The 26,822-nt window shown below is 39.2% G+C and overlaps 1 protein-coding gene across 3 annotated transcripts in view; it reads left to right on the plus strand.

The window, feature by feature from the left end:
* Window positions 1–345: 345 nt before the first annotated feature.
* Window positions 346–26,822, plus strand: part of BTLA (B and T lymphocyte associated) — a 39,951-nt gene continuing 13,474 nt past the window's right edge. For 2 of the 3 annotated variants that reach the window (XM_030329071.1, XM_030329072.1), the window contains exons 1-6: window positions 346–1,527; window positions 2,447–2,519; window positions 4,646–4,928; window positions 7,075–7,195; window positions 8,590–8,772; window positions 25,568–25,891. In XM_030329071.1, the coding sequence (XP_030184931.1) occupies window positions 8,685–8,772; window positions 25,568–25,891 (412 nt within the window). In that variant the 5' untranslated portion in view covers window positions 346–1,527; window positions 2,447–2,519; window positions 4,646–4,928; window positions 7,075–7,195; window positions 8,590–8,684. Of the gene's footprint in view, window positions 1,528–2,446; window positions 2,520–4,645; window positions 4,929–7,074; window positions 7,196–8,589; window positions 8,773–24,320; window positions 24,445–25,567; window positions 25,892–26,822 lie in introns of those variants that run through there. The other variant, XM_030329073.1, reaches the window with a different exon arrangement.

Here is a 26,822-nt window from a genome sequence, read left to right on the forward strand (position 1 = left end):
TAATCCTGAATTATCCAGGTGTGGCCAGTTTTACCACATAATCCTTATAACTGAAAGAAGGAAGTCACAGAGAGCAATTTGTAGATCCTATGCTGCTGGCTTTAAAGATGGAGGAAGGCAGGGCGCCTGGGTGGCGCAGTCGGTTAAGCGTCCGACTTCAGCCAGGTCACGATCTCGTGGTCCGTGAGTTCGAGCCCCGCGTCAGGCTCTGGGCTGATGGCTCGGAGCCTGGAGCCTGTTTCCGATTCTGTGTCTCCCTCTCTCTCTGCCCCTCCCCCGTTCATGCTCTGTCTCTCTCTGTCCCAAAAATAAATAAACGTTGAAAAAAAAAAAAAAAAGATGGAGGAAGGGGACACTAGCCAAGGGATACAGGTCATGTTTAGAAGATGAAAAGGCAAGGAAACACACTCGCCTCTAGAACCTCCAGATGCAGCCCAGCTGTCTCCATGATTTTAGCCTAGTATGATCTGTTTTTTACTTTTGACCTTCAGAACTGTAAAATAATCAACTTGTATTATTTTAAGCCACATGTTTGTTATAGTAGCAATAGGAAACTAATAAAATGGTTAAATGCCCCAACTTCCTCAGTCCTTGAGTGGGATGACTGAGGCTTCCGTTCATTGTTGGCTTTCAGCGTTCCTGAGGTGAGGATTAAGTATATTATTCACAGCAATAACTTGCTAGAAAGCACACTGCCTATTAGCCTTCTTCTCCTTCCTGTGTTCTTCACTCCCCTACTGTATTGGGAACATCTCAAAATAAACTGCTTGCACTCGAGTCCTTGAATTGGGGTTTGCTTTAGGGGGAACCCATCTAAAATGGAATTTGAGATGGCTTTGGTAAAAGACTGATATAGGTACTTCTTCAAATTCTTCAAGTTTGAATTGAAGGAGTAGAGAGTTCTATATTTATCATAAATTTTCATCAGTTCCAAGATGCAGTAATGCAGAGGCCTTGCAAAGTGGGGTGGAAGCCTGAAACTCAAGTGGTCACAAAACATAGTCCCTATATTTGTTACAAAGCTTTTTTTTTTTTTTCTTTTTTTTTTTTTTTTCCTTTTTGGACATGATCATTGTGTGGTTCTTTAGTACTTAGTGTAAGACTCTGCTTTCTGAGTCTCCAGAAATGACTTCTAGGGCCTCCACTGCCACCAGGGAATGTGAATCTAGAGAAGTTTGAGGAAGATACTGCATATTGGTTCATTCTACACCAGAATTTCTCAATCTTAGCACCATTGACATTTTGAGCTGGATAATTCTTTGTTATGAGTTCTGTCCTGTGCATTGTAGGATGTTGAGCCACATGTCTGGCCTCTACCCACTAGATGCTACTGTGTTGGACAATTGAGAATCACAGTTGACCCTTGGACAATGTGGGTTTGAATTGAGCAGGTTCACTTACACATGTTTGTTTGTTTTTTTTTTTTTCAATAAATATTTTGGAAAATGTTTTGGAGATTTGCAAAAATTTGAAGAACTTCGCAGATGAACCCCATAGCCTGGAAGTATAGAAAAAATTAGGAAAAAGGTATGTCATAAATGCATAGATACTAGTCTAGTTTATTATTTACTACCATAAAATGTACACTAATATACATAAAATACACACAAAATATAGAAAGTTAAAATTTATCAAATCTCACAAACACTTAATGGACTATATATGGTGGCATGCACAGTTGAGAGAAATGTAAACAAACATAGACCTAGTATTAAATTGTAACTTCATAAAATGTACCATAGTATATACTGTAGTGTTGTAGTAATTTCATAGCCACCTGCTATTGCTACTGCAGTGACCTTGAGTGTTGCCAGTATCCACTTAAAATGCCCTGTGAGATTAATCATCTCTTGTGTGAGCAGTTCCTTTCTCCAGCAAATTGTAGATCACAGTAAAAAGTGATCTCTCCTGGCTCTCACTATTAATACTTAAGTTTTGAGAGCGTCAAAAGTTATGTTCAGATTTTGACTGTGTGGGGGAGTCGGGGCCTCTAACCCTCATGTTGTTCAAGGGTCAGCTGTGTAATTTGGATTTATTAACACTGACTAATCAATATTAAAGGGATAAGCAACTCAAAGGTAGTCAGTTACCATTGGCACAGCTCTACCAGACATTAAAATATGAATGCTGCACTTCCAGACCAGTTGGTGAATGGCAACTAGTTGCTATCCTGAGCCCTCAAGTAGTCCCTGCTTACCTGACTTCCTGGGACCCTTCCTTGGGGTCTCTCAATTTGGATCTCCTAATTATTGACCAAGTAAGATGACTGGCACATTTGGGGCCTTCAGAAAGCTTTTCTAGCTCTGTGGCCAGCATGTGATCTGACTGGTACCATACTGGTTATTAAATGTGTATATATTTCATTTCAGGACAACTTCTTCCAAATTATTTCTTTAACCTTACTCCAAACCAAGCTAACTCCATTGTGTTTTGTTTCAAATTACAGTTTACTTCATCTGCATTTTTTTCTCCTCATAAAGCCATATAAATAAGAAGAGGACTCTGCCGTGAAGACAAATGTGAGTGAGCATGAGCAGTGAAGCTCTGAAAAAGCCTTTCACTTTTTTTGGTCAAATTCCCACAGTGCTCTTAGCTACCATCACTGTTATAGTTAAAATACTGTGACTTTTCCATGTCTCTATCTCTTTTCTCTGCCTGTGTTTTCACTATTTTCTCCATGATTTGGCTGATCTTTACAGTTTCTCCCAAATTGACTAATTTAATCCTGGTATTTTTACTAACTAGCTGTCATGCCTTCCTACCTTCTAAAAAAAATTTTCCCCCTATGAAGATTACTACCCACTGAACAAGAGGAAAGGGGAAGCAAGATAAGAAATTGTATATTCTATGTTGTTGTAACTATGAAAAATTAACGTGTTAGACTGGGTTCTCCAAATGCAGGCTCCAAACTGTTCAAGGATTAGATTAGGAGAAATGCCTGTGAGAAAAAGTGGGGAGGTATGAGAGAAAAATGGGGAGAAGGGAGAAAGACCACAAAGCAACCCTGATCCATAGTGATGGGGAGCAGGAAGTAGGTTAGGGGGAAGTATCCTAGACTAATATGAACTCTAAGGAAGGTTTGGCAAGGCTATAAGGGAGTTCTTAAGCCAAAGTCTGTCATTAGAGGAGTCCTGTGTCTCAGAAATGGACCTGCCTTGGTATTTGCATTTTCTTTAGTCACTGGCTAAAAAGCATGGCCTCTTTCACAAAGTGGATGATGGATTTGGGGGCACAGAACCTGGGGCTCCTGGTCCTTTACACTGCTTGTAGCTGGAAATCTATAAGGTATGCTACCCTTCTTTTCCATGTAGCCCCCATAATTCCTCCTGAAAGAACAAGTTCATGGCTTCAGACTCTAACATTCTGCTGAGACCTGAAGCTGCAAATACATCAAAGCATGTACACATCCACAAAAGTAAAAGATAAAAAACAATTTGTAAAGCTATGATGCATCCAAAGCTATGGATGCAACCATAGTTGGTTTCATGAGGAAAGCAATGCGATAAACATACACAATAGCACAAAAGTATAGTACAAGTAAGTACTATAAACACATACAAATTTGGTACACCCAGGTGCATAGGATATAAGAGAAGTCAACTTTATGTCCGTATCTGAATGGGAAGAAAGAAAGGAAAATGCATTTGTCAGGATCCTAGTTTTGAGTAAGGCACTGTGGTAGGTGGTTTCATGTATAGTAACTTAAAATATATAGCACTATTTAAGCCCCTTATTGAACACTTATAGCAACCTTTCAGTAGGTGTTATTATTCCCGAGGTAATAGATTCAAAGTTAAGTAATTTGTCTAAGGCCACACATCTAGGAAATGATAGAACCAGAATACACTTCAAGTCTGCCAGTAGGGAAGTAAGGGGAGAAGGGCATTCTTGGGCATTCTCTGTGTATACATCTGCCTGCCCAAAGCATCTGCCTGCCCAAAGCATCTTCAGTCTTCTAAGTTTTGCAGCTGAGGGTATTTTATACCATGTTTTGGGTCAACCTTCTCCACCTCATAGTGTGGGACCAATCCTTTCACCCAAGGGATACTTTAAGGAGCAAAGACTCAATATCAAATTGGCCTCTTTGCCCATCTTGGGGTGTGGATCCTTTTTTTGTATTCCAGTTTTGATGAATCGTCCCTCCCTGCCTTGGTTACCTACCCAGCCCTCTAGTTCTACTGTGATAGCACCCCTGCTTTGACTCCTTCCAGTCTTAAGTGGTTGGAGAGTTTTCTCAATATAGGCCCTTCTTTAGATCTCCTGCCCTCAGGCTTCTAATTCTTTCTGCCCTTTACTTCTGAGGCCTCCTGGCATGACCGATCCATCCTTGTAAATTTGGGGGGGAATTCAGACCACCTTTAATCTGCTACATTTATTTGCTAATCAAAGCTTTGTTAGGATGCTTATTCACAGTCTCAATCTCCATGCAACAGTGACTCCCATTAGCAAATAAACATATTCAAATTGCTCTGCCACCATTGTATTTTGACTTATTAACACGGGGTTTCCTGGTATCCATCTTGTCCAAATTAAGCCCATCGTTGACTCAGGAATAATTATAGATACAATTTAATGATCACTTTGCATACATTATCGCAGCTCACCAACATGACAGATTGATGTTATTACCATCTGTGTTCTACAGAACATAAAATCAAGATGTGGAACAAATTTGATTTTCTGGAAGCAGACACTGAGATAAATTAGGGATTAGCACCTGTGAAAATAAGAGGGCAGAAGCAAGACTGGGCAGAGGAAGAAGTTAAACTGATATAGGCCTGCCATAACCTTGGCTGACAACCAGCACCTCTGGATCAAGTATGGCCCATCAACATCACATGGGAGGCTGAAATGGCCAGCCTTTTACGCATTTTCCCTGCTCCATCACTAGATGCAGGCTGTCCTGGAAAATCATGACCTTGGACAAGGTGAGTCTCAACCGGGCAGTCCCTAAAGAAGTTTATACCTGGAAGCTGTCTACTGACTGCATTTCCCACAGCTAAGAAAAATGTCTTTGAAGGGGTACCCACGTGGTACATCTCTGTGTCTACTATAGACTCTAAGAATCTAGGAAATTTATGAAAGGTTCTATAGCTAATAAGTGGCAAAGATTTGGTACCAAGTCTTTTGTGACTCAAAAGTCCATGTATCCCACAAATTGATACTTGGTTTCCAAGTATCCATTCAGATCAGCTAACAGAATCACTTTGGGAGATTTCTTTAAAATAGGGGTATGTGGCCTCAATCCTGTGAGATTCTCATCCAATGGATGTAGATGGGATCTGGGAATCCCACCCACTATATAAAAAATGCCCAGACTGATTCTAAAGTACAGGCATATTTGGAAACCAATGCTATCAAGAATATTGATGAAGAGAGGACAACAAGCAGAAGAATGGAAAAAGTTTTAAATGCTGTACTACTTTTGTGGTAGTGTTGGAAAAATGAATAAGGTTTTACACAGGACTAAAACATGCTCTGGTCTCTAGCTTAGAGACCCCTCTTCCGGGTTCTCCTTTCCCTGTTTGCCGCACGTGAAAACCCCCACAGATATGGAAGCTGATAACTACAAATTACCATTCCCACTTGCATTTGGTGCTCAGATCTTTGGAGAAATGATCTCCTCTGAGCCCGCCGGTGTTAAATAAATCTCCAATCCACCAAAATCTCTGAGTGTCACTTGGTTTTTCTGCCAGCGTTCCAGCCTGGTTCCGTAACAGTAGAAGCTATGCAGTGTTTTTCAGGGTGCTAAAATTTTTAAATTTTTTTAATGTTTATTTATTTTTGAGAGAGACAGAATGTGAGCAGGAGAGGGGCAGAGAGAGAGAGGGAGACACAGAATATGATGTCAGTGCTAAGACCTCTCTAGGGTCTGGCATCTGTTTTGTGATTCCTGTTTTTCTGACCCCACCCCTGGGGTAAAAATCTTGGAGAAAGTACAGCTGCTTCATGATTCAAGAAAGCAACTGAATCTGTAAGTGAACTGAAGAATTTGCCCTCTATGTACCTCCTAAGAAGTTTGCAAAATGAATTTTATTTAGTATTTTATTTTAGAGAGAGAGAGCATGGGAGAGGGACAGAAGAAAGAGAGAGAGAATCTTAAGCAGGCTCCATGTTCAGTGCAGAGCCCAATGCGGGATCCAATCCTATGACTCCGGGATCATGACCTGAGCTGAAATCAAGACTCAGATGCTCAACTGACTGAGCCACCCAAGTGCCACTGTTTGCAAAATGAATTTTAGGAAGCCAAATTCTACTTTGATTTTTGTCTTTCACAATAAAATTGGAGATAGACGCATATTTTTAAAATTGTTTCTAAAATACAATACAATTCCTTTTTAAAATGTACTAAATTCTTTAAATTTTCACATTTAAGTAAAAATTTTTTTTTATGTATTTATTTATTTGGAGAGAGAGAGTGTGTGTGAGGGAGAGGCAGAGAGAAAGGGAGAGAGAGAATCCCAAGCAGTCTTTGCACTGTCAGTGCAGAGCCGGATGCAGGGCTTGAACTCACGAACCATAAGATCATGACCTGAGCTGAAACCAAGGGTCGAACACTTAACTGACTGAATGACCCAAGCACCTCCAAGTTAGGGCACCTGGGTTGTTTTAAATCAAAAATTACATGGTTATAATGAGGGGAGGGTCAGGATAGAAACGTAATTACTAGATGAGGTAGAGATGTAAAGCAAAATTGACTTGTAGCTGAGCTAACAAACTTTGAAGCTAGGCCTCTTTCCATTCTTCTTCACTAGAAGGAAGACAGGAGTGAGATTCTGAGGGAGAGTTCTGTCTACAGCGGGTCTATCAGGACCGCAGCAGTGGAGGGGTAAAGGGCAAGTCATGCTGATGGAAGTATCAAAATAGATATCTTAAAAAATACACTAGATGTTGCATAACATCTTTTCCAAATTTTATCTAGTCAACTTGGGCTTTTTTAATATGGAAAAATGTTTTTAAAATAGTGGATCATAAAGGATTTATGCTGAGATAAACAAAGCATATATGACTTCTCTCTGATTTGGGACAATATTCTGAGATCTTTGGCTTATGGTTTATGGCTTTTCACTTCAGGGACCATTTCAAAGACATAATGAGCCTTGCCTCAGCTGTCACCGAAAGTTTGCATTCCACCTTGAGCACCGGAAAAAAAGTTTATAAATGCTGCATAAATATTTCACAGGATGTTTACTTAGTAAGTAATGGATGCTCTAAGACGACAGGTACAGTTGCTGTATGTTAAACTGTGGTGGTTGAAATGCATGAATGTTTCAGTTCCCACACTAAAGACAGATATGAGGAGATTACAGTACTCATTCACTGAGCTCTTTAAAATGAGGAACAATGGCTCATTCATCTTGGTTTCTCCAACCATCACACAATATCTGTTTAAATTGATATAACTATTTTTTTTAACTTGTTTAAAACCATTGAAGTTTGGTCTTGTTAGAAAATCACCAGCCTCTGGGAGAAAGACTTACAAGGTCAACTTCTGCCAATGACCAGAGATGTCACAAGTCTCAGTTTCTCATTTGGAATCTCAAATGGGTGAATTTTTTTTTTTTCAACGTTTATTTATTTTTGGGACAGAGAGAGACAGAGCATGAACGGGGGAGGGTCAGAGAGAGAGGGAGACACAGAATTGGAAACAGGCTCCAGGCTCTGAGCCATCAGCCCAGAGCCCGATGCGGGGCTCGAACTCACGGACCGCGAGATCATGACCTGGCTGAAGTCGGACGCTTAACCAACTGCACCACCCAGGCGCCCCTCAAATGGGTGAATTTAATTAGCTTCTATAATTAGAAGCACAGCTAACTTGGACAAAACTGTCCTACCTCCACCCTGAGCTATCTGATCTTAAACTTTTCCATTTCTTCCTCTTATTTCTATTCTGTTTCATCCAGACAATAACCACATGAAGAATGTTGAAAATGGAAGTTTCCTTTAATTGATATTCAAGATGTCATTCAGTTCGGAACTTTATTATTTAGAGAGAACATGTAGCTAATATTAACGATGGTCTTGTTCCATTGATATCTAACTACAGATTAAAGACACTTGCCCTTCCCTCATCTGTTGAGGAAGTGCTTCCTGTCACTCATATTCTCCATAACCTCAGATAAATCACTGGTGTAATGACAATAAGCATTTTCATCTTGCCATGACATGATGTTTGGGAAGAAAAATCTAAGACCTTTTACATAAAAGAAGTTTCATAATCTAAAGCTATGAAATGGGAAAAGGCATACTTACCATAGGTACTTTTTACCATGAATTCCCTGAACTTAATGTGATTGAAATCTCAACCTAAAGATTGCAACACTATAGACTTCTTTAAAGTTTGATTTTTCATGTCACTGAACATGAGAAAACCTCAGTGTGGGGCAAAAAGGGTGGTAAGCGGAAGGAGAAGTTAAGGACTGAGCTGCTTTGCAGATCATAGTGTTTGAAAGTGAGAAGCCGATTTGACAAGAAGCAAAAACCACACAATAGAGTACCACGTAATCTTTCTGCTCACTTTGTTTTACAAATTTATTCAAGCTCTTCCTACTATCTTCTGCTGCCTCCTTGCTCTTCTGTATCTCACAGATGTCACTGAGGTAGGTAACGTGGTCCAAGCCTGAGGAATTCAAGGAAAGAAGAGAAGTCTACTGGACTTTTTCCATCCCTGATATGCACAGGAAATGAAGAGGTCACCTGGGATGCTTGGAATTGAGAAAATGTCCTGGGTGCTCTTCCTAATCCCACATCTGGGCATCTGGAGTATCAACGGTAAGGCATTTACTTAAATAATGTCTTGTTTTATTTCCCAGGGGGTGTTGGAGGGAATAATTTTGCTTGCCGATGTTAGCAGGATGTATTATTTATGTCAAGTGGATAATGGTAAATGAAACCATAGAGTGAGGTTTGCTCAGTGAGCACATTTTAGAACATAAACTAAGTAACATCGTTTTCAAGTCATGGCATGGCTGATTTTCTTAAAAACATGTTCTGATGGGGGGCACTTGGGCAGGTCAGTTGGTTGAGTGTCCGACTCTTAATTTTGGCTCAGGTCATGATCTCACAGTTCATGGGATTGAATCCTGCATTGGGATCTGTGCTGACAGTGTGGAGCCTGCTTGGGATTCTCTCTCTCTCCCTCTCTCTGCCCCTCCCCCACTCACACACTCTCTCTCTCTCTCTCTCTCTCTCTCTCTCTCTCTCTCAAAATAAATAAAACTAAAAAAAAACATGTTCTGATAGTAAGGACAGAGAATTGGGCAGATGTTTAAATAAAGTACAAATTTATCACTATTTCTGGAAAAAATGCTCTGGATGCCATCTTGATGGTGACTAAATAGCTGGTCTTTTCCAAACTGAAGCAAGCAGAGTGCTATAGTGTTCCGTTGGGTAGGTGTTTGATAACTGAGGTTATATCTGACTCTGGTTACTCTTGAATAGTGTCACTAAATAAAGTTGTATTATTTGCTTCAGTGGGGTGTGCACCTGGAGAATACTAAAAGAGAAAATGCTCAGAAATCTAGGATTGGAGCATTCTGTCATTGCTTCTATTAGGCTGAAAGAGGATGGTTCCTACTTGGGTGTCATATGATATAGAAAACAGCTTGGGTTCTGCATAGATGGTGTTCTTCTGCAAAGATTTTATGCAGGCAAAAAAAGCAATTTCTTCCTCTGGTGAGTTCCTTTGCTCCCTTACACTGATATAGGAGCCCATATATTGGAAAGGCTATAAATAGCTATCAGGTGTTTCTGATGTTCGCAGGTCTGATTGCAAATATCCTGCCTTGTTATCCCTGCAAATACACATACTCATATTAGTTTGTGTGCTGTGGTTTTAAATCAGAAAATATGGTCGCTGAAATCCTATAGAATGTCATCTTAAATTCTGGAACAGTGTGGTTTGGAATTTGTCTTCACGATGCAAGGATGGCTCACAACCAGGTGCAAAGTAAAAATTCCCAGTCATCTAAACATTTTCATGTGTGCAAATATTTGGTATTACATTGATAGGGTGCTTAGATGGCTGGCTGGGTTTTTCACTTTCCATCAGATGCCTAAAATCCCAGTTACAACTGGAGTCAAATATTAAACAGAATTCTGGGGTGCCTGGGTGGCTCAGTCAGTTAAGCATCTGACTTTGGCTCAGGTCATCATCTCACATTTCGTGGGTTCGAGCCCTGCATCAGGCTCTGTGCTGACAGCTCAGAGCCTGGAGCCTGCCTTGGATTCTGTCTCCCTCTCTCTCTGACCTTCCCCTACTCATGCTCTCTCTCTCTCTCTCTCTCTCTCTCTCTCTCTCTCTCTCAAAAATAAATAAACATTAAAAAACAGAATTCATACCAATTTGAAGAACACATAAACTATCCTGTGTGAAATGGAGTAAAAGAATTTTCAGTGCTATTTCACCCTGGAGGTGGGGTACAACTTTTATTCCTTTCCCAATATGCTTATAAAGCCATACATGGGTGTTAGGCCCGAGTTTGTTTACTGGCTCTGCCCATTGCTGTGTGACCTTGGTTAAGTTTCTTCTTCTCTCTTATTCTTCATTTCCTCATTTGTAAGATAGAGATAACAATTGTACCTAAATTATGGGCCTATTGTGAAGACTATAAATGCAATAATATGGGTGAAGTGCCTGGTATAAAAAGTGCACATAATAAAAGCTGACAAATGTTAACGGTGTTTTTGCTAAACAAAACCAAGCAAACCTCCCAAAAATTCAGTTAAATGGGAAATAAGCATTAACATTATCATTTAAAATAGTTGAGCTTTTAAAGCTAAACAAAATGAAAAAATGAAATATGTTGCACAATATGTTTAGTCCCAACTATAGTGTATCGAATTATTTGGAAAATTAAACAGAAAGCCTCAGATAAAGTGCCAGCCAGGTATATTATAAAGCAGTTGATAGATTGCAACATGACTTGCATTACATTTAAGATACAGGTTGAGATAAATGTTTGGTGAAATTTGTTCCTCCAGACAGAGCTGAAGGCTCTGTTCCTTAAAACCACATTCATGTTAACCTACATATCTTGGGGGTTTCCTATGTTATACTTAACTACTGAATTCTTTACACTGGCAGAGTTTCAAAAGGCTTAAAAATAATTTTTATAGATTTCTTTCCATCCACTTAAAAGCAATGTGAGATCTGTGTGCCTCTTCCTAGGAATGAATCTGTGTCTGTAATAAGGTTGGAAAAATGTTATGTTCTCTACAAACTTCTTGTTTAAAATTGTTCCTTAAAATTATGCTTGCTTGCTTTTTGTGTTTCTCAAAAAAGTCAGAGGGAACTCTGCCTCTTGGTATCTGGGTATGACTTCTGTCCTGATGAAAGTAATAAAGGTGTCAGCACCTTCCCTTAATGCACAGATGGGCAGATTATACCAAAAAGAACTAGGCTGCAGGTGAAGACGCATCACCATGGAGCAGGTCCAGCTACAAGGCTTTGGACCAAGGATTCTGTCTTCAAGCAGGCAGGAGTACTGCAATTAATATGTGGGTATTTCTTAGCACTATATATGGTCTGAAATGAAGACAGTAGTAAATCTTTGATTGCTGCTTACTGTGATTAAAAAAAAAATTTCTAGTCTAGTACCAGTGGACACTTATAGTTCCACTGAGAACGCAGTAGTTAGGGCCACTCTCCACTTGGCTCCTGCCTGTGTCCTTTCTCCTTCGTTGTGATAGTTCAGTATGGCCCATGGATCCGTACCCCACATCCCACACAGGGTATGCCGCTCCACCACAAACTGGCCATGTCCTTGTGTCTGGGCAGAAACAGGGAAGAAGGTGTCCTGTGCCTGTCTATCATTTTTTAAGTTTCTGTTTTGTAACACGGCGTCTTTTTCAGACTTATTTCTATGGCTCTAGCTATCCGTTCCTATTGAAATGTGTACATGGTATGCTAGAGATAGAACTCCGTCTTCTGCCAAGTGCCTGTGCTTTGTTATTATCAAAATGTCTGCCACAAAATATGATTACCTTTTACGTAAATGTCTAGGAATATATTCTGCAGCTAAAGGACTTTGTGGATTAAAGCGTGAAAAGATGAACTCCTGTGCTGATAAGAGCCTGGAGTAGACTTTCCTAACACTGATAATTCTTTAATTAATAGTTCCTTTATCTGTTCCACTATCAAAATTTTCTCTATTGTCGTACTGAAGACAAATGCTGGTTATCTTGCTTCACTGGGGCTTTCCTACTTAATTTTCCTTATTTGTAAGTTTTATCTTAAGAGTTCAGAATTGTTGGGGCTCCTGCGTGGATCAGTTGGTTGAGAATCCAACTTCAGCTGAGGTCATGAGCTCGATGTTCATGAGTTAGAGCCCTGCATAAGCCTTGCTGCTGTGAGTTCAGAGTCCACTTGGGATCCTCTGTCCCCCTCTCTCTCTCTGTGCCCCCGCCCCCCGCCCACTGCCATTCACACACTCTCTCTCAAAAGTAAATTAAAAAAAAAAAAAAAGAGTTCAAAATTATTGAACGCAAAATGTTCACAGGCATTCATAATCAGGCCCAAAATTTAAGTCAGTCTTTTCCTATGTTTCTTGGAAAGGCAGTGGCAGAATGGTTAGGATCAGGGACTTTAGAGCCAGACCATCTGGATTACTGTCCCATCTCTGCCATTTCCTGGTCCTGTAACTATAATCTTTCTGGTTCTGTTTCCCCATCTAAGTGATGGGACAATATTGACACTGATCCAATATAGGAATTTTGTGAGTATTAAGTGAATTAATTCTGTAAAACACTTAGAACATATTAATTTTAACCTTTATATCTTGAGGATTTCCCATGACTTACTTGATGCATCACTAAGTGTTGTGTAAATTCAGCTAATAGTGTTTTTTTTTTTTCCTTTAGTTCAAAATTTAATTAGCTTGATAATTCCCTTAAAGTAGTATTGGGAGACCATCTCTCATTTGGGGTTGAGAAAAGTTGCCTATAAATTCCATATCATCGTCTAAGATCATCCACAGTTACCAATAAATAACAATAAGAGTTTGGTAGTCATTTGACTTGAGTTACATTGTGTCAGCAAGCTGTTCTGTCATATGTAATTTGCTTCACTTTTGTAATATTCCTCACTCCCTTACTTCCAAATAAGCTCAATATTATCCACCTATCCTCTTATGGTTATAGGCTCTAATTTACATGCTTATCTCTGTGGAAGAAATTATTGTGTGCGTGTGTCTTTTTGTACACATGCAGGGCTATCATTTTCATATGCTCAGAATCTAAACATGTATAATTTGAGGTTCACCTTGAACAGAGTCCATGAGAATGTTGGAGGGGTCATCTGGGTCAGTCATAGGGAAACCTCAGGTTTAGCTGGTGTAGCTAACTTCTCCTTTTCTCCTTCCTGTTAGCCATATTTATGTTGTGAGATCAACCTGGAACTCACATATGTCACAAATAGCTCATTGTCCAGAAGTGGCTATAAGGCAGGCTGGGGTATTTAGGTTCTAGCTGAGTGGTCATGGCCCTATTTCATTTTCTTCAACCATATTAAAGGAAGATAATTAATGTTGGGGGACAATTGGCAATTTCTGCTCACATGGATATTGTTAAGTATCTTCTTCGGTTTTGAAAAAGCCAGTGAATCTCATTGTGATCTCTGTGGTAGGGTGCATTAGGAAGGTGAGGAAGTACCTGGCAAAGAAGTCAAGATGGACGTTCCCTGGGTCTTTGGAGTAACACATAACCCACACTTACTCTGAGCTCACAAGTAACTACATTATCACTGAAGGCAATATATAGAAATACTTTCGTTGGTTTCTGATACAGTGACAAAGCTTTCTTTGATACTACTGGACATGGCTTCTAAGGTATGCTCTAGGCCTTTTCTGCACTGATTTTCTTCCAGAAGGCACTGTGATCAAGGTGGAGGGCCTAGCATTTCTGAAGTAAAGGGCCCATCTATATAGCAGGCAGTCAAAGTCTTCCAGAACTATTCTTTAAATTGTCAATATGAGTCATTGTTCTTTACAGCCCATTAAACTGGCTAAAAACATTTGCTACTCCATTGAGAAGATTGCAGAATTGGCCAACAAACACTGCACTACTCATTCTTGTCAAATAGGGTGGGCAGGACTCTGCAGAAATGGAACACACATGAATCCTTTGGCTGGAGAGACAGTCCGTGACAAAGAGACATTTATCACTTGGTAGAGACGTAATGGGGAAGTACTGAGAGAAATCTTAGAAAAATATCCAAAGTCAAAGGTAGTTTTACTTCCCACTTTTGGCCAAGGCAGGCTTTGCTGGTTAGTATAATCCAGTAGGAGTTCATCTCTCACACAAAAGGACATTTTCCTATGGGATACACTGCCTTTTCTATGTCTATTATATCTGTTTCCCCAATGTATATACCAGTCATTATGCATTACTGCTGATCCTTGAACACAGTTGGGAATAACTGCTCAGAGCAGAGGCACTTAGGGCAGACCTTCTGGTTTCTATCTTGTCTCTGCCACCCGTAGGCTTTGCTCAACTGCTGTGTCCCCTTCCCTAAACAAATAATAATACCTGGTACTTATTGTTGTTTATTACAAACCAAGCACAGTGCTAAGAACTCTTCCTGTGTGTTCTCATTTCCTTCCACAACTATCCTGGCAGGTAAGGGCTCGTGCTGTGGAGGACTCAATCCTGGTCCTGGCTCTGCCTCCCACCAGCTGGTTGTCTTAAGAAAGTGGCTTAGCTTCTCTAATACTTGGTTTCTCCAACTTAAATATAAAGATACTAATTTTAAGGATCAAATGAAACGATATATGCATGGTACCTAAAAGTGAATAGCACATAATAAGAATTCAAAAATATTAGCTATATCCCTATCTTCCTCCCATCTGGAGGATGAGTCTGCAGCACTTTGATAACGCAAGGTGCCATGTGCTTGTGCACAAGCAGCAATGAATGTGAAGCAGTGATTCTGGAAGTGGCTTCCACTATCCGGGTACTGTCTGACCTGATGATCACTAAAGCTCTCTGTGGGTCCTGTCCTCTCAGGGAGAGGGAATGACACAGGTGCTGTGTAAGTTTTGCTAACTTACAAAGCTATGGCAAATACTAAAATGACTATTTTAAGACAAAACAATTTTAGAATTATCCCAGACTGGATAAAACCAAGAGATATATGGCATAAAGTCTCAAATTGCTCAATAAAACTAGGTTGAAGAGATAGACTTCAAATTTTCCTTCAAATAGTCATATCGCACAATGAGAAATTCTAGGCCTAGAAGAAGTTGCCTCAAAGTGTGCTGAATAAATACCACATGAAAGCAAACTTAAAGAATGTTTTCACATACCAGTATAACAAAAATTTTCAAGAGGAAATAGTAGGGGCATCTGGGTGGCTCAATTGGGTAAGCGTCCAACTTCAGCTCAGGTCATGATCTCGCAGTCTGTGAGTTCAAGGCCCGCTTTGGGCTCTGTGCTAATAGCTCAGAGCATGGAGCCTGTTTCAGATTCTGTGTCTCCCTCTCTCTTGGCCCCTCCCCCACTCATGCTCTGTCTCTCTCTGTCTCTCAAAAATGAATAAATGTTAAAAAATGAAAAAAGAGGGGCGCCTGGGTGGCGCAGTCGGTTAAGCGTCCGACTTCAGCCAGGTCACGATCTCGCGGTCCGTGAGTTCGAGCCCCGCGTCGGGCTCTGGGCTGATGGCTCAGAGCCTGGAGCCTGTTTCCGATTCTGTGTCTCCCTCTCTCTCTGCCCCTCCCCCGTTCATGCTCTGTCTCTCTCTGTCCCAAAAATAAATAAACGTTGAAAAAAAAAATTTAAAAAAAAAATGAAAAAAGAATAAAAATAAAGAGGAAACAATAATGGAGATGATTGTGAAAATTCAATTTTCTCATTTCTTTTGTTTTTTTAAGCAAAGGGAATAAATATGGATTTGTACTATGCATACTCTTGTTGTGAAGTTAATTCCTTAATTCTTTCCAGTTCCCTTTTTGCTATAGAAACTTTATATTATATGAGTTTCTTCCTCTCTCTCTCTCTCTCTCTCTCTCTCTGTATGTGTGCATGTTTGCATGTGTGTGTTTGGACAGGGAACAGATGCTTATCCCCATCTGAAGACCAGTATCACACAATAATCACAGAGAAGAAGAAAAATCTGAACTACTATTTCATACTACTTCTATGTCTTTGATCTCTATTACATTGTTGTTTGTCAGGTAGATATACGTGAGTGAGTAGCTTTCATCTTGTGGTAGGGACTGAGGCTCGGTCAGTTTTCATTGTACCCCTGAGATCATGTCACAAGGTTTTGCTTAGATTACCGATGTTCTCTTTACAATAGGAGCCCTGTTTTAACACTGCACGCATACAATAAATTTCCCAGGTATTCCTAGAACTTCTGGGGATACCTGACATATGTAGTGGGTGTGTTTACCAGAGAGTTAAAGTAATAAGTATAATCAACACTACGTGATACAACATTAAAACAGTGGCATCTGTATGAGGTGGAACTTCATCTCATGTCACCACATTTGTGATTTTCCGAGGCTATGCCAGCCAGCTAGCTTATGATGAGAACTATGCCACGTGGGCTTTCTGATGCTGTTCATGGGATTCCTTAAGGTGTCCAGGTGGATGTCCTTCAGAATCTTTGATGTGTGATCACATGGCTGCTGTTGCTGTGCATGAATTGGCCTTGACTTTGTTCATTCCGCTGCCTCAGGGGGCCCCTAAGCCCATACCAATTTATAAGGGGAGAAGCACTTGTTTCCCTTCCCTGGTGGTCATCAGACCTCCCCTGCCATCCATCACACAGGCCCTCGAAAGTAAGGCAAATTGTACCACCATGACCGTCTGAAGGCTTGTTTTCCTCTTAAGTCTGAAGACTTTTCTCCTTTTGTAGCTCCCACCCCCGCCCTGTGTCCGAAGTTTTTGTTTTTTCGTGTTTGTCTATCACAATATCTTCTGACAGAAACTAAAATCCTGCTTCGTGACACAGAAAATTATTGATGTATTATACCTTTCATAACCATTGTAGTTTTCAAAAATTATTTGCACTTTTATGTTTAACTCTGTCTTATCTCAAATTAAGGCAGCCTGCATTTGTTACAGTCATTCATTTCTTTCAGTACATGTAACCATTTTGAACCTTCCATATGTAAGAATTTTTCTATGGAGAAAGAGTGAATCGTAGTTGGGATTTTCCTCATGGTGATACTTATAATCAAGGTACGTGGTCTTTAAAAATAAGAAATAATTACTTCACATAAAATTCATAATCACAAAACTCTTTTTTTTTTTTTAAGAGCTAACAGATTTATCTACCCTTCCTAGCTCCTGATGGTATTCATACCTGCAAATACACTTGCTCAGCTGGAAGGTACTGGCCCGTGTAGTTGTTTGTGGCTGGCACGCCTTTCTGATTGGCTGGATCCAGGTATCTAAATGACCACAGAGTATCACTTGCTAAGTACTTTGAATATCACCCCTGAGTGGACATAAATCAGGCCTTCCCACACTGTATACTTGTAAGGTCTAATTTTTCTTTAGTGGTTATAACTTAACCACTTTAGGGTATATTGAGATGCATATATTCTTCACCTCAGTGCCTTGTAGGCCACCTTTGTAAGAACTCAGAGGTGTCTGCTCTGCACCCTTAGTGCATAGAAAGCATTAGTCAGAGTTGTGAACAGGAAATTTTTCTCTTCCTGAGATCTCTTTGTTCAGTCTCGGGCTACATCATGCCTTCTTCCTTTCATACGTTTTCTAAGGCCACCTCCTCCTGCAGAGACAGGTAGTAGCTCATCAAGAAAGTTGTGGCCCTGTGTGTGATGCACACACACATTTAATTATAAAAGAATGCTGCCTGTCACACAGAACAGCCTGAGACGTTCGTGGAGTAGGGGGATGTCAAGTGGGCTTGGGTGGCTGGAGGATGGGGGTGCAGTGAGTTCGCATAAGGAAGCAGGGGCCAAATTTCATTTGATGAAGTCTGGACATTTCTTACAGGTGTTGAAGAGTCTCTGGAGGGTTTTAGACACAAATCTCACAACTGGATTTTACTTTCAAGAATACAAACTGTGGGGCACCTGGGTGGTTCAGTCGGTTAAGCGACCGATTCTTGGTTTCATGATCACAGTTTGTGGGTTTGAACCCAACATCAGGCTCTGTGCTCACACTGCAGACCTGCTTGGACTTCTCTCTCACTCCCTCTCTCTGCTCTCCCCCACCCATCTTAAGTAAATAAATAAACTTAAAAAAAAAAAAGAATGCAAACTGTGACAATGATGTGGAAAATAAATGGGGTGGGGGAGGGGAACAAGGCCAAGTTTGGACTGTAGGAGACTAGTTGGTGGGCTATGACAATAAATCCACATGAAACAAAATAAAACCCAAATTAAGACAGTGTCATGGAAACAAATTTGAAAGATATTTTGGATGCTGAATCAACTTAACCTTATGACTGATGGAATGGGGCAGGAAGGAGGAAAGAACCAAGAGGGCTCCCAGGTTCAGACCATGTCATAGGTAGGTGAAGGTATCATACTGTGATAATAGAAGGTGGGCTAGCTTTGCCCTAGGGTGGGTTTGAGGCTAGAGGGGATTCAACCTCCTCCTTGAAGCCTTTCATGACTGACCCGGGCAGAAGTCTCCCTCCTTGGAAATTTGAAAGCTCTGAGGGATTGTATCTTGTGTAGGATAACCAAAAAAAAAAAAAAAAAAAAAGATCTGAAGGGAAAATTGAAGAGCAATGGAAGTCTCTTTTTGCATTACTTTTGCACTAGAAACTGTCACGTTACTAAGTAGTCATAGACAGGGGTTTGCCCACACCCCTGGGTGTGGGCACTAAGGGGACATTATCTGTACAGAATTTAAAAACAAATAAAGGTACTTTTAATTATCACCATATACCAGCAATTCTGAACAATATGAGTGATAAAATATTCTTCCCCCTCATAATATCTTTGGTCTAAATTCTGAATAATTACTCTAAATAATATATATGTAAATTTCAAATTAGCACATTTTTAGGACTTCCCTTTTGATAAACATTGCATTCTACATGAAAGCTAACTCAGAGAACTTCCTCATGATGGAGTTGGCTCTGGACGCATACAAATTCCTGTGTTCATTTCATGAGTAAATTTATAACATTCAGAATCTCTGGAGCTTGCTCTAGGCAGCTTGTGTCTCTGATCCCTGTGACACTACATATTCCTTCATTTCCAGAGTAGATTTTAAATAAACAACAATACCACTGTGATTATGAAACCAAAGAAACAGAATGTGAGCCATTTCATTGCTTTCATCCTATCCAACCACTTTGAATATTTATTTATTTAAAATCTAAAACAGTGAAGGGAGCCTGGATGGCTCAGTCGGTTGAACGTCTCACTCTTGATTTTGGCTCAGGTCATGATCCCAGTTTGGGATCTGATTTTGGCTAAGGTCATGGGATTGAGCCCCGGGTTGGGCTTCTCTTTTTCCTTCTTTCTCTTCCCCTGCCCCACTCATGTTCTCTTTCTTTCTTAAAATTAATTAATTAATTAATTAAATCTAAAACAATGAGTTCCAACTGTGCAGTGTAATTTGTTTCCAGGTATGAACTTTAGTTTCAAAGTTTAAGACTTCATGTTTTATTGATTATTATCTATACAACTTCAATGTATTCTTCTCCTCCAAGTGTTGTTGTACTTATTTTAAAAAAGTTTTTTTTAAGTGTTTATTTTTGAGACACATAGAGAAACAGAGCACCAGTGGGGAAAAGGCAAAGAGGGAGACACAGAATCCAAAGCAGGCTCCAGGCTCCAAGCTGTCAGCACGGAGCCTGACATGGGGCTCAAACCCATGAACCAGGAGACCATGACCTGAACCAAAGTTGGTTGCTTAACTGACTGAGCCCCCCAGACGCCCCCTTCAAGTGTTGTTTTAAACTTAAAGAATGAATCAAAATAAAACTTCACATTCAGGGTACAATTGAGTAATTGCCTACATTGTATCTTTTGTAGAATTTTAGTTTTAATAAAATTCATTTGTTAGTCACTGGAAAATTACTTATATAAACTATATCAGGCTGTATCAAAGTTCACACTGTTTATTAAATAAATTTAATTATTTTAAATTTAATTTATTTAAATAAAATTATTAAATAAATAGCTGTGCATTTTTTCTTTTTTTGTATTCTAATATTTTAAAAGTATTTTTTAATTTGCATGATTTTATATATGAATTTGAATGAATATTTATTTTTTGGCCATTTTATGGTTTGTTTCATTTCATGATTTCTGAAAACATTTTTCCATATAGAGGAAGAGGTTGTTAAAAATAATGCACTCTCAGGGGCACCTGGGTGGCTCAGTCAGTTAAGTGTCCGACTTCGGCTCAGGTCATGATCTCACAGTTTGTGAGTTCGAGCCCCTCATCGGACTCTGCGCTGGCAGCTCAGAACCTGGAGCCTGCTCAGATTCTGTGTCCCCCCGCCCCCACCCCTCCCCTGCTCATGCGCTCTCTCTCTCTCTCTCTCTCCTTCAAAAATAAATTAAAACATTAAAAAAAATTTTTTTTAAATGGTGCACTCTGGGCATCAAATATGCTAGGTATACCCTGGTCATGGAATATGCATGCTGTGCTAAACAGTCATGGTTTTCATAAGGATTTTTTAAATGTAAGTCTTCCTAAACCTACAGTTACTTAAAAAGGGATACTTCATCACAGGAAAGACTGAGGATGGTAGAAATTTCATTCTTTTACTGCATATGTTTATTTGAATTATTTTTAGCATTGAAAATTCCCTATGCATTAGTATGAATGTTTGAGAATAACAGCAGGAACAATTAATGTTAGCTGATACATCCCAAACAAAAACAACTGCAATCTTCACCTCTCTTTAGAAAATAATTGTTTCACAAGACAAGCCCCTTGGGCACAGCTTTTGATTTCCTGAATGCCGTGAAATAGCTATTCATAATTCAGGACAAGCAGCAAAGTGTCCACGTGCCTGTCCGATGGAGACTTGCAATGGTGCCATTTAGCTCTGTGCAGTATTGCTGTGCTACAAACATCCGCTTGAGTCTCAGGGAGATGGGAAGTGTTAATACTTTCTTTGTACAAAAAGTGAATATTCTTGATGACTTTTAGTGCCTGTTGGCAAGTCTTCATTTGTCTATTCATTCCTCCATTCAAGAAAAATCCCTGTGCCAGTCAATGTGACAGTCAGTGATCCTTGCCCTGCTGATAAGAGTATGCAGGAACCACCGTGATGTTTCTGTAATCCCATTGGGAGAGTCAGTGACGTGGTTGGGACCATCAGTTGGCTCTTCTTGCCTACCCTCAACCACACAACCACATAGGTTGGGACTAGAAGGGATATTCACTTGTGCTACTAGCATTGGGTGAGAGCTGATGGCTAAATGGAAAGGTAACGTACTGTAGTAAAAAGAGAGACTTAGAGCTGGTTTTATCACATCGGTCACACACTGAGGGAGATGAAGTTGTGTATGTGTTTGTGTAGGAGAGGATGGTGGGTAAGAATTTTCCTATTTTCATCCTGTTTTACAGAGATTGAGGACCAGAGAGACTGGGTGGCTATCTCACCATCACACAATATGTTAGTATTTGAACAACCATGTTTGAATAAATATTCCAATTTTTAGCTATTTACATGACTTTTATAAATATCCCAAAAGAATCAGGCTCTGTATTTTCTCATGGTGAACAAGCAAACTTTTAGTGTGTTCTTCCTAACGCTATTGCATTTATTCTGAAACAACCAGTGGTTTCCATGTCACTATTTGAGAAAAGCATGATCGAAGTGAGTTTCGATTCCTTGAATTTGCCATGAGATTCCTGGCTTCTCTGCCTTTGCCCTTCCATGTGCTCAGTCTTAAAATACCTCCCCTGTCCCATTCACTGCTGATTATCAAAGGGCTATTCATTCACTAAGGTTCAGCTCAAAGTATGTAACCTTTCCATCAAGCCTTATCCCAATAGTCCCAGCTGAAGTTAAGCCTCTGTACACACAAGCGAAGTTACACCTCTTTATAGTGTTATTTCATTCTCTCGTTTGTCAAACATCTTTATTTCCCATTAGAAGGCAAGCCCCTTGAAGGAAGACACCTTGCCTTATTTATTTCTCTACCCCCTAACAACTAACGTACAAGGACACACAAGCTCTCTCTGAGCCCTTCTTTCAACTCAGATCAATTTGAAGATTAAAAAAACGGAAGATAGTAAATTTATTCTGGGAAAGTGGCATTGTTAGTTAACCTTGTCTCATCAATTAAATGCTAAGCTTCTTGAGGGCAGGAGGGTCTTTGTCTAAAACTACCTTATTGTTTTCCACAATGTTGGCACCAAGTCCTAGGCTCCATACGCTATGACTGATTTATCCAAGTGCATGAAAAGGGAAGTGAGGAGGTTGAGATAATCTATTAACTTTAGGGGGGATGGAGTTCTGGAAATGTGAGTTTCACTTGGCTTTTCAGATTCTGGCCTCTTTGCTTTTTTGTCGTAAGTCTAACCACATCCAGGTGTTATATTGTTAGGCACTTCCTTTTGGTAGATTATCTTACCCTTTCTCTTCAAGTTTTTGAAAACTTCATGCTCATAACTTGGCTTTTTAGTTTGCTTTCATTTTTATTTTGAATTTTTGGAAGCAACTGAATTAGTAAGTCTTAAAGTGAACTTGTTTGAGGTGTCAATACATTTATAAATATATAATAAATACTACAAGTTTCTAAATGTTCTCTGCAGGGCCCTTCTCTCAATCTGGTTCCTGGGAATTCAACCAAGTTTCTGAACAGAGGTTGACAAGATGTGAGCAGAAATTACAGTGAGAGGTTTTTTTGGAGGTTAGGAAATAACTAAAAATGAGAATATTTATGCTGGCAAAGGTGTCGAAATAAAGTGGAGCAGTAAGATAAGTAAAGCAGCATGTGCAATGCAGGGCCAAAAGCTGTCTCCCACTTCAACATTGGAGTAGCCCTTAGCCTGCTTTGTCTTTAAAAGAGAATTTAGGTTGGGGCCCCTGGGTGGCTCAGTCAGTGAAGCGTTAGACTTCGGCTCAGGTCACAACCTCACGGTTTGTGAGTTCAAGCCCCGCGTTGGGCTCTGTGCTGACAGTACTGAGCCTGGAGCCTGCTTCAGATTCTGTGTCTCATTCTCTCTCTGCCCCTCCCCCACTTGTGCTCTGTCTCTCTCTGTCTCTCAAAAATAAATAAATGTAAAAAAAAATTTTTTTAAGAGAGTTTAGGCTATCATCTTGGTTATGCTTATGTCATTTTAACTTGTGAGACAGTACATCTATTCAGAACGGTGCTTGAAGATGAGTGAAATAAATTAGGCAGATGTATTGTATGTATTGCTGAGAGAATAGCTCAAAACAGGGAAAGACACTCAAGATAAAAACTATCAGGATGTAGGAAAAGGAACTTAAAGAGAAAACACTCTCAAGACCTTAGCTCTAATGGAAAAATAGAAAGGCATGGACCTCTACAGAGTTCTTAACTAAAAGGAGTCTGGCCTATTTTAGTTATTTTGATTTGCCAACACAGAGAGTCAGTTCAGTAGCGGAATATTCTATGATTTATATACACTCATCATGTAACTGATGCTAAAAATATTAAGTGGTTGTCGTAAACTGGTGCCATTTCTCTTGCTCACGTGCATGAGTCTTCAGAGGGACAATATAATCCAACAATTATCAGAGAATGAATATATATGTTCTAAGTAACTGACATTTGTCCCTTTGGAGGCCAAAACATTTTTTGAAGTGACTATTTCTGATGAAATTCTTTTGAATAAAATGGGTTGAATTCTTTGCTTCAAAAAAATGGATATATTAAACCTAATTGAAAGTTTTGCTGTGGATTCAATCTTCTCATTATGAGCATAGTTATTACTCTGTTATATAACACAATCATTCCCTCTGGCTAATTAGGAAATGATCATAAAGTTATGAGGATTATGTATCAAGTGAGAGGAGTTTGGGATCTTGCCATATTTATTTTGCTTGTTTAGAGAACATTTCTTCATCATGTGTCTTGGTTCTAAGTTGCGTCCTAGATATTGAAGTTACAAGGTAAATGCTTTCATGACAGGTTAAAGGTAGTAGAACTTGCTCAATAATGTTGATAATTTAAGAAATTATTTTTCTTGGGGCGCCTGGGTGGCTCAGTGGGTTAAACGTTCAACTCTTGTTTTTAGCTCAGGTCATGACTCATGGTTTGGGAATTCAAGCCCTCTATTCAAGTCCTGCTTGGGATTCTCTGTCTCCTTCTCTCCCTCTGCCCCTCCCCTCTCACTCTCTATCTCTCTCAAAAAATAAACTTTAAAAAATAATAAAAATAAATTATTTCTCTTGGCTTTAGATTTTATGTACAATTGACAATTACTAACAGAAGGTTTGTAGAAGATAACAGAAAACCTGTTTCCAAGAAAAAACTCTCCCACCAAAACAAAGGGAGGCAATTTCCTGTATGCAGACCAAAAGAGGTACATTGTGTTCCTCCTCCCACTTTGGAAGACAAAACATTCAGGTTATGTCAGAACATCCTATCTTTCAATAATTATCTTGAGCTGCATGTGTCCTACATAGAAAAAGGCATGGAAAAAATTACAAGGCAGTACTAAAGCCTTTGAGAAACAAGTAAAGAAAATTTCTAATGCCAGGTACTATAGGGAAATAGTTGTTAACAAAAGTTCCTCTCTCCCACTTATTAGAATATATCAGAGCTAGTAATAGAAAATGTGGTTACTCCTCAAGACACAATAACAGAGTAATGGTTAATGAATTATAGAATAATGGACTCTAGTATGAGTTTGAGTTGTGATTCCCCTAATTATTAGCATATAACACTAGGCAAATTTCAGCACATCAATTTCCTTATCTGTAAAATAGGTTTCATAATAATATATATTTTATTGTGAAGATGAAATGAGTTAAGATATTTGATGTGTTTTGAACAGCCCTTGGAATATAATAAAATAATTGAACAGAAATTGTTATTATTTGCTACTATTGAAGTAGCTACCAGATAATAAAATAAAATATTTTATAATAGCCAACTTGACAATAAATTATATTTAATAAAATAAAAAAATAAAAAAGAATATGGTAAGTGCAAAATATAATAATAAAAATATCAGTAATAGTTAAAATTTTTTTTAATGTTTATTTATTTTTGAGAGAGAGAGACAGATTGTGAGCAGGGGAAGGGCAGAGAGGGAGGGAGACACAGAATCCGAAGCAGGCTCCAGGCTGTGAGCTGTCAGCATAGAACCCCACGCGGGGCTCGAACTCACGGACCATGAGATCATGACCTGAGCCAAAGTCGGACACTTAACCAACTGAGCCACCCTGGCACCCCTAAAAATATCAGTAATAGTTAAGAAATTGAGGAAGTTATTGAACAATTGAGGAAAATTTTTTTCGACAAATACTTATTATGTGTCTACCATGTACCAGACACTTTGTTACTAGGGGTTAATATACTGAGAATGTTATCTGGGAAAATTGTAAGATCATATTTGAGAAATCTTTGGCAGAAACTGTTGAGTCGCAAATATCTGGTCCTTCCGGAGCATATTTGATTTTAATTTTGTTTTCATCTTTCAGGGCAAAGATCATGTAATGAACAACTGTATGTAAAGAGATATTCCACATACACTGTGTCAGCAGGGTATCCATTTAATCTGGAGTGCCCTGTGAAATACTGTACTAAGAGGCCTATTGTGACCTGGTGCAAGCTCAAAGGAAAAAACTGTTTACCTCTTGCATATAAACTTCTGGGATACACAACTTGGAAAGAAGGGGAGAATATTTCAGTTTTTAGTCTTCATTTTAATCACGCGCTGGCTAGTGATTCTGGTTCATACCGCTGTTCTGCGAATTTTACATCTGGAGTTATTGAAAGCCATTCAGTAACCATTAATGTGACAGGTGAGTTCTGCACTCCAGGGCTATCTGATATTTTTTCAACATGTTTCAAGGAAAAGGAGGACCCAGATTCTCAAGTGATTATGTTAGACACTGAACTCATGTAAATGAGAAGGTTGCCACACTCCTCAGATGGTTATCTGTGTGAGCACGTGTGTATGTAATTTTGAGGTGAGTGAGATAAAAAAGAATAGAGAAAAAAATACAATAAAAGTTCTTGTTCTTGCTTTTAGGGGGTATAGCATTTATTTGATAAATCCAAAAGTAGATCACTGAAATATGGAAAAAATTACAAAGTGAATACCAATAGTAGTAGATAGCTGTCTATTCTTTGTCCTCTTTTCCTTCTATTTTTTCGTCCACTTACCAGTCCTTGACTTTTGTTGATAACAAATCCTTGAAGTTACATTTGTGGTGCTCAGACAATTATAAGCTTGTTAATAATTCACAGTTTGCACAGAGAGCAAACAGCACACAAATAAACCTGACTCCCTGATGTGATTTGAGGACGTTCATAGTTTTAGCTGCCTCCCCAGTCCCTCCCAGAGGTCCTCAAATAGGCTCAAATATCAGGAGAACAGGTTGAAGTTAAAAACCTAGAATAAAAAATGGAAAGCAAAGAGAGAAGTAGAGGAAAATTTTTTTTTAAAAGTTTGATTTACGAAAATCTCACATCATACTCAATGGTAAAAGATTGAAAGCTTTTCCTCTAAGAACAGGAAGAAGACAAGAATGTCTACTTTTGTCACTTCTATTCAACACTGAACTGGAAGTTCCAGCCAGAGCACTTAGACAAGAAAAAAGAAATAAAAGGCATCCAAATTGAACAAGAAGAAGTGAAACTATCTCTATTCACAGATGATATGATTATATATATAGAAAATCATTAAAAATCCACAAAAGCTACTAGAGTGAATAGATGAATTCAACAAGG

The sequence above is a fragment of the Lynx canadensis genome, chromosome C2 (genome assembly GCF_007474595.2).
Source record: "Lynx canadensis isolate LIC74 chromosome C2, mLynCan4.pri.v2, whole genome shotgun sequence".
In the NCBI taxonomy this organism is placed as follows: domain Eukaryota; kingdom Metazoa; phylum Chordata; class Mammalia; order Carnivora; family Felidae; genus Lynx; species Lynx canadensis.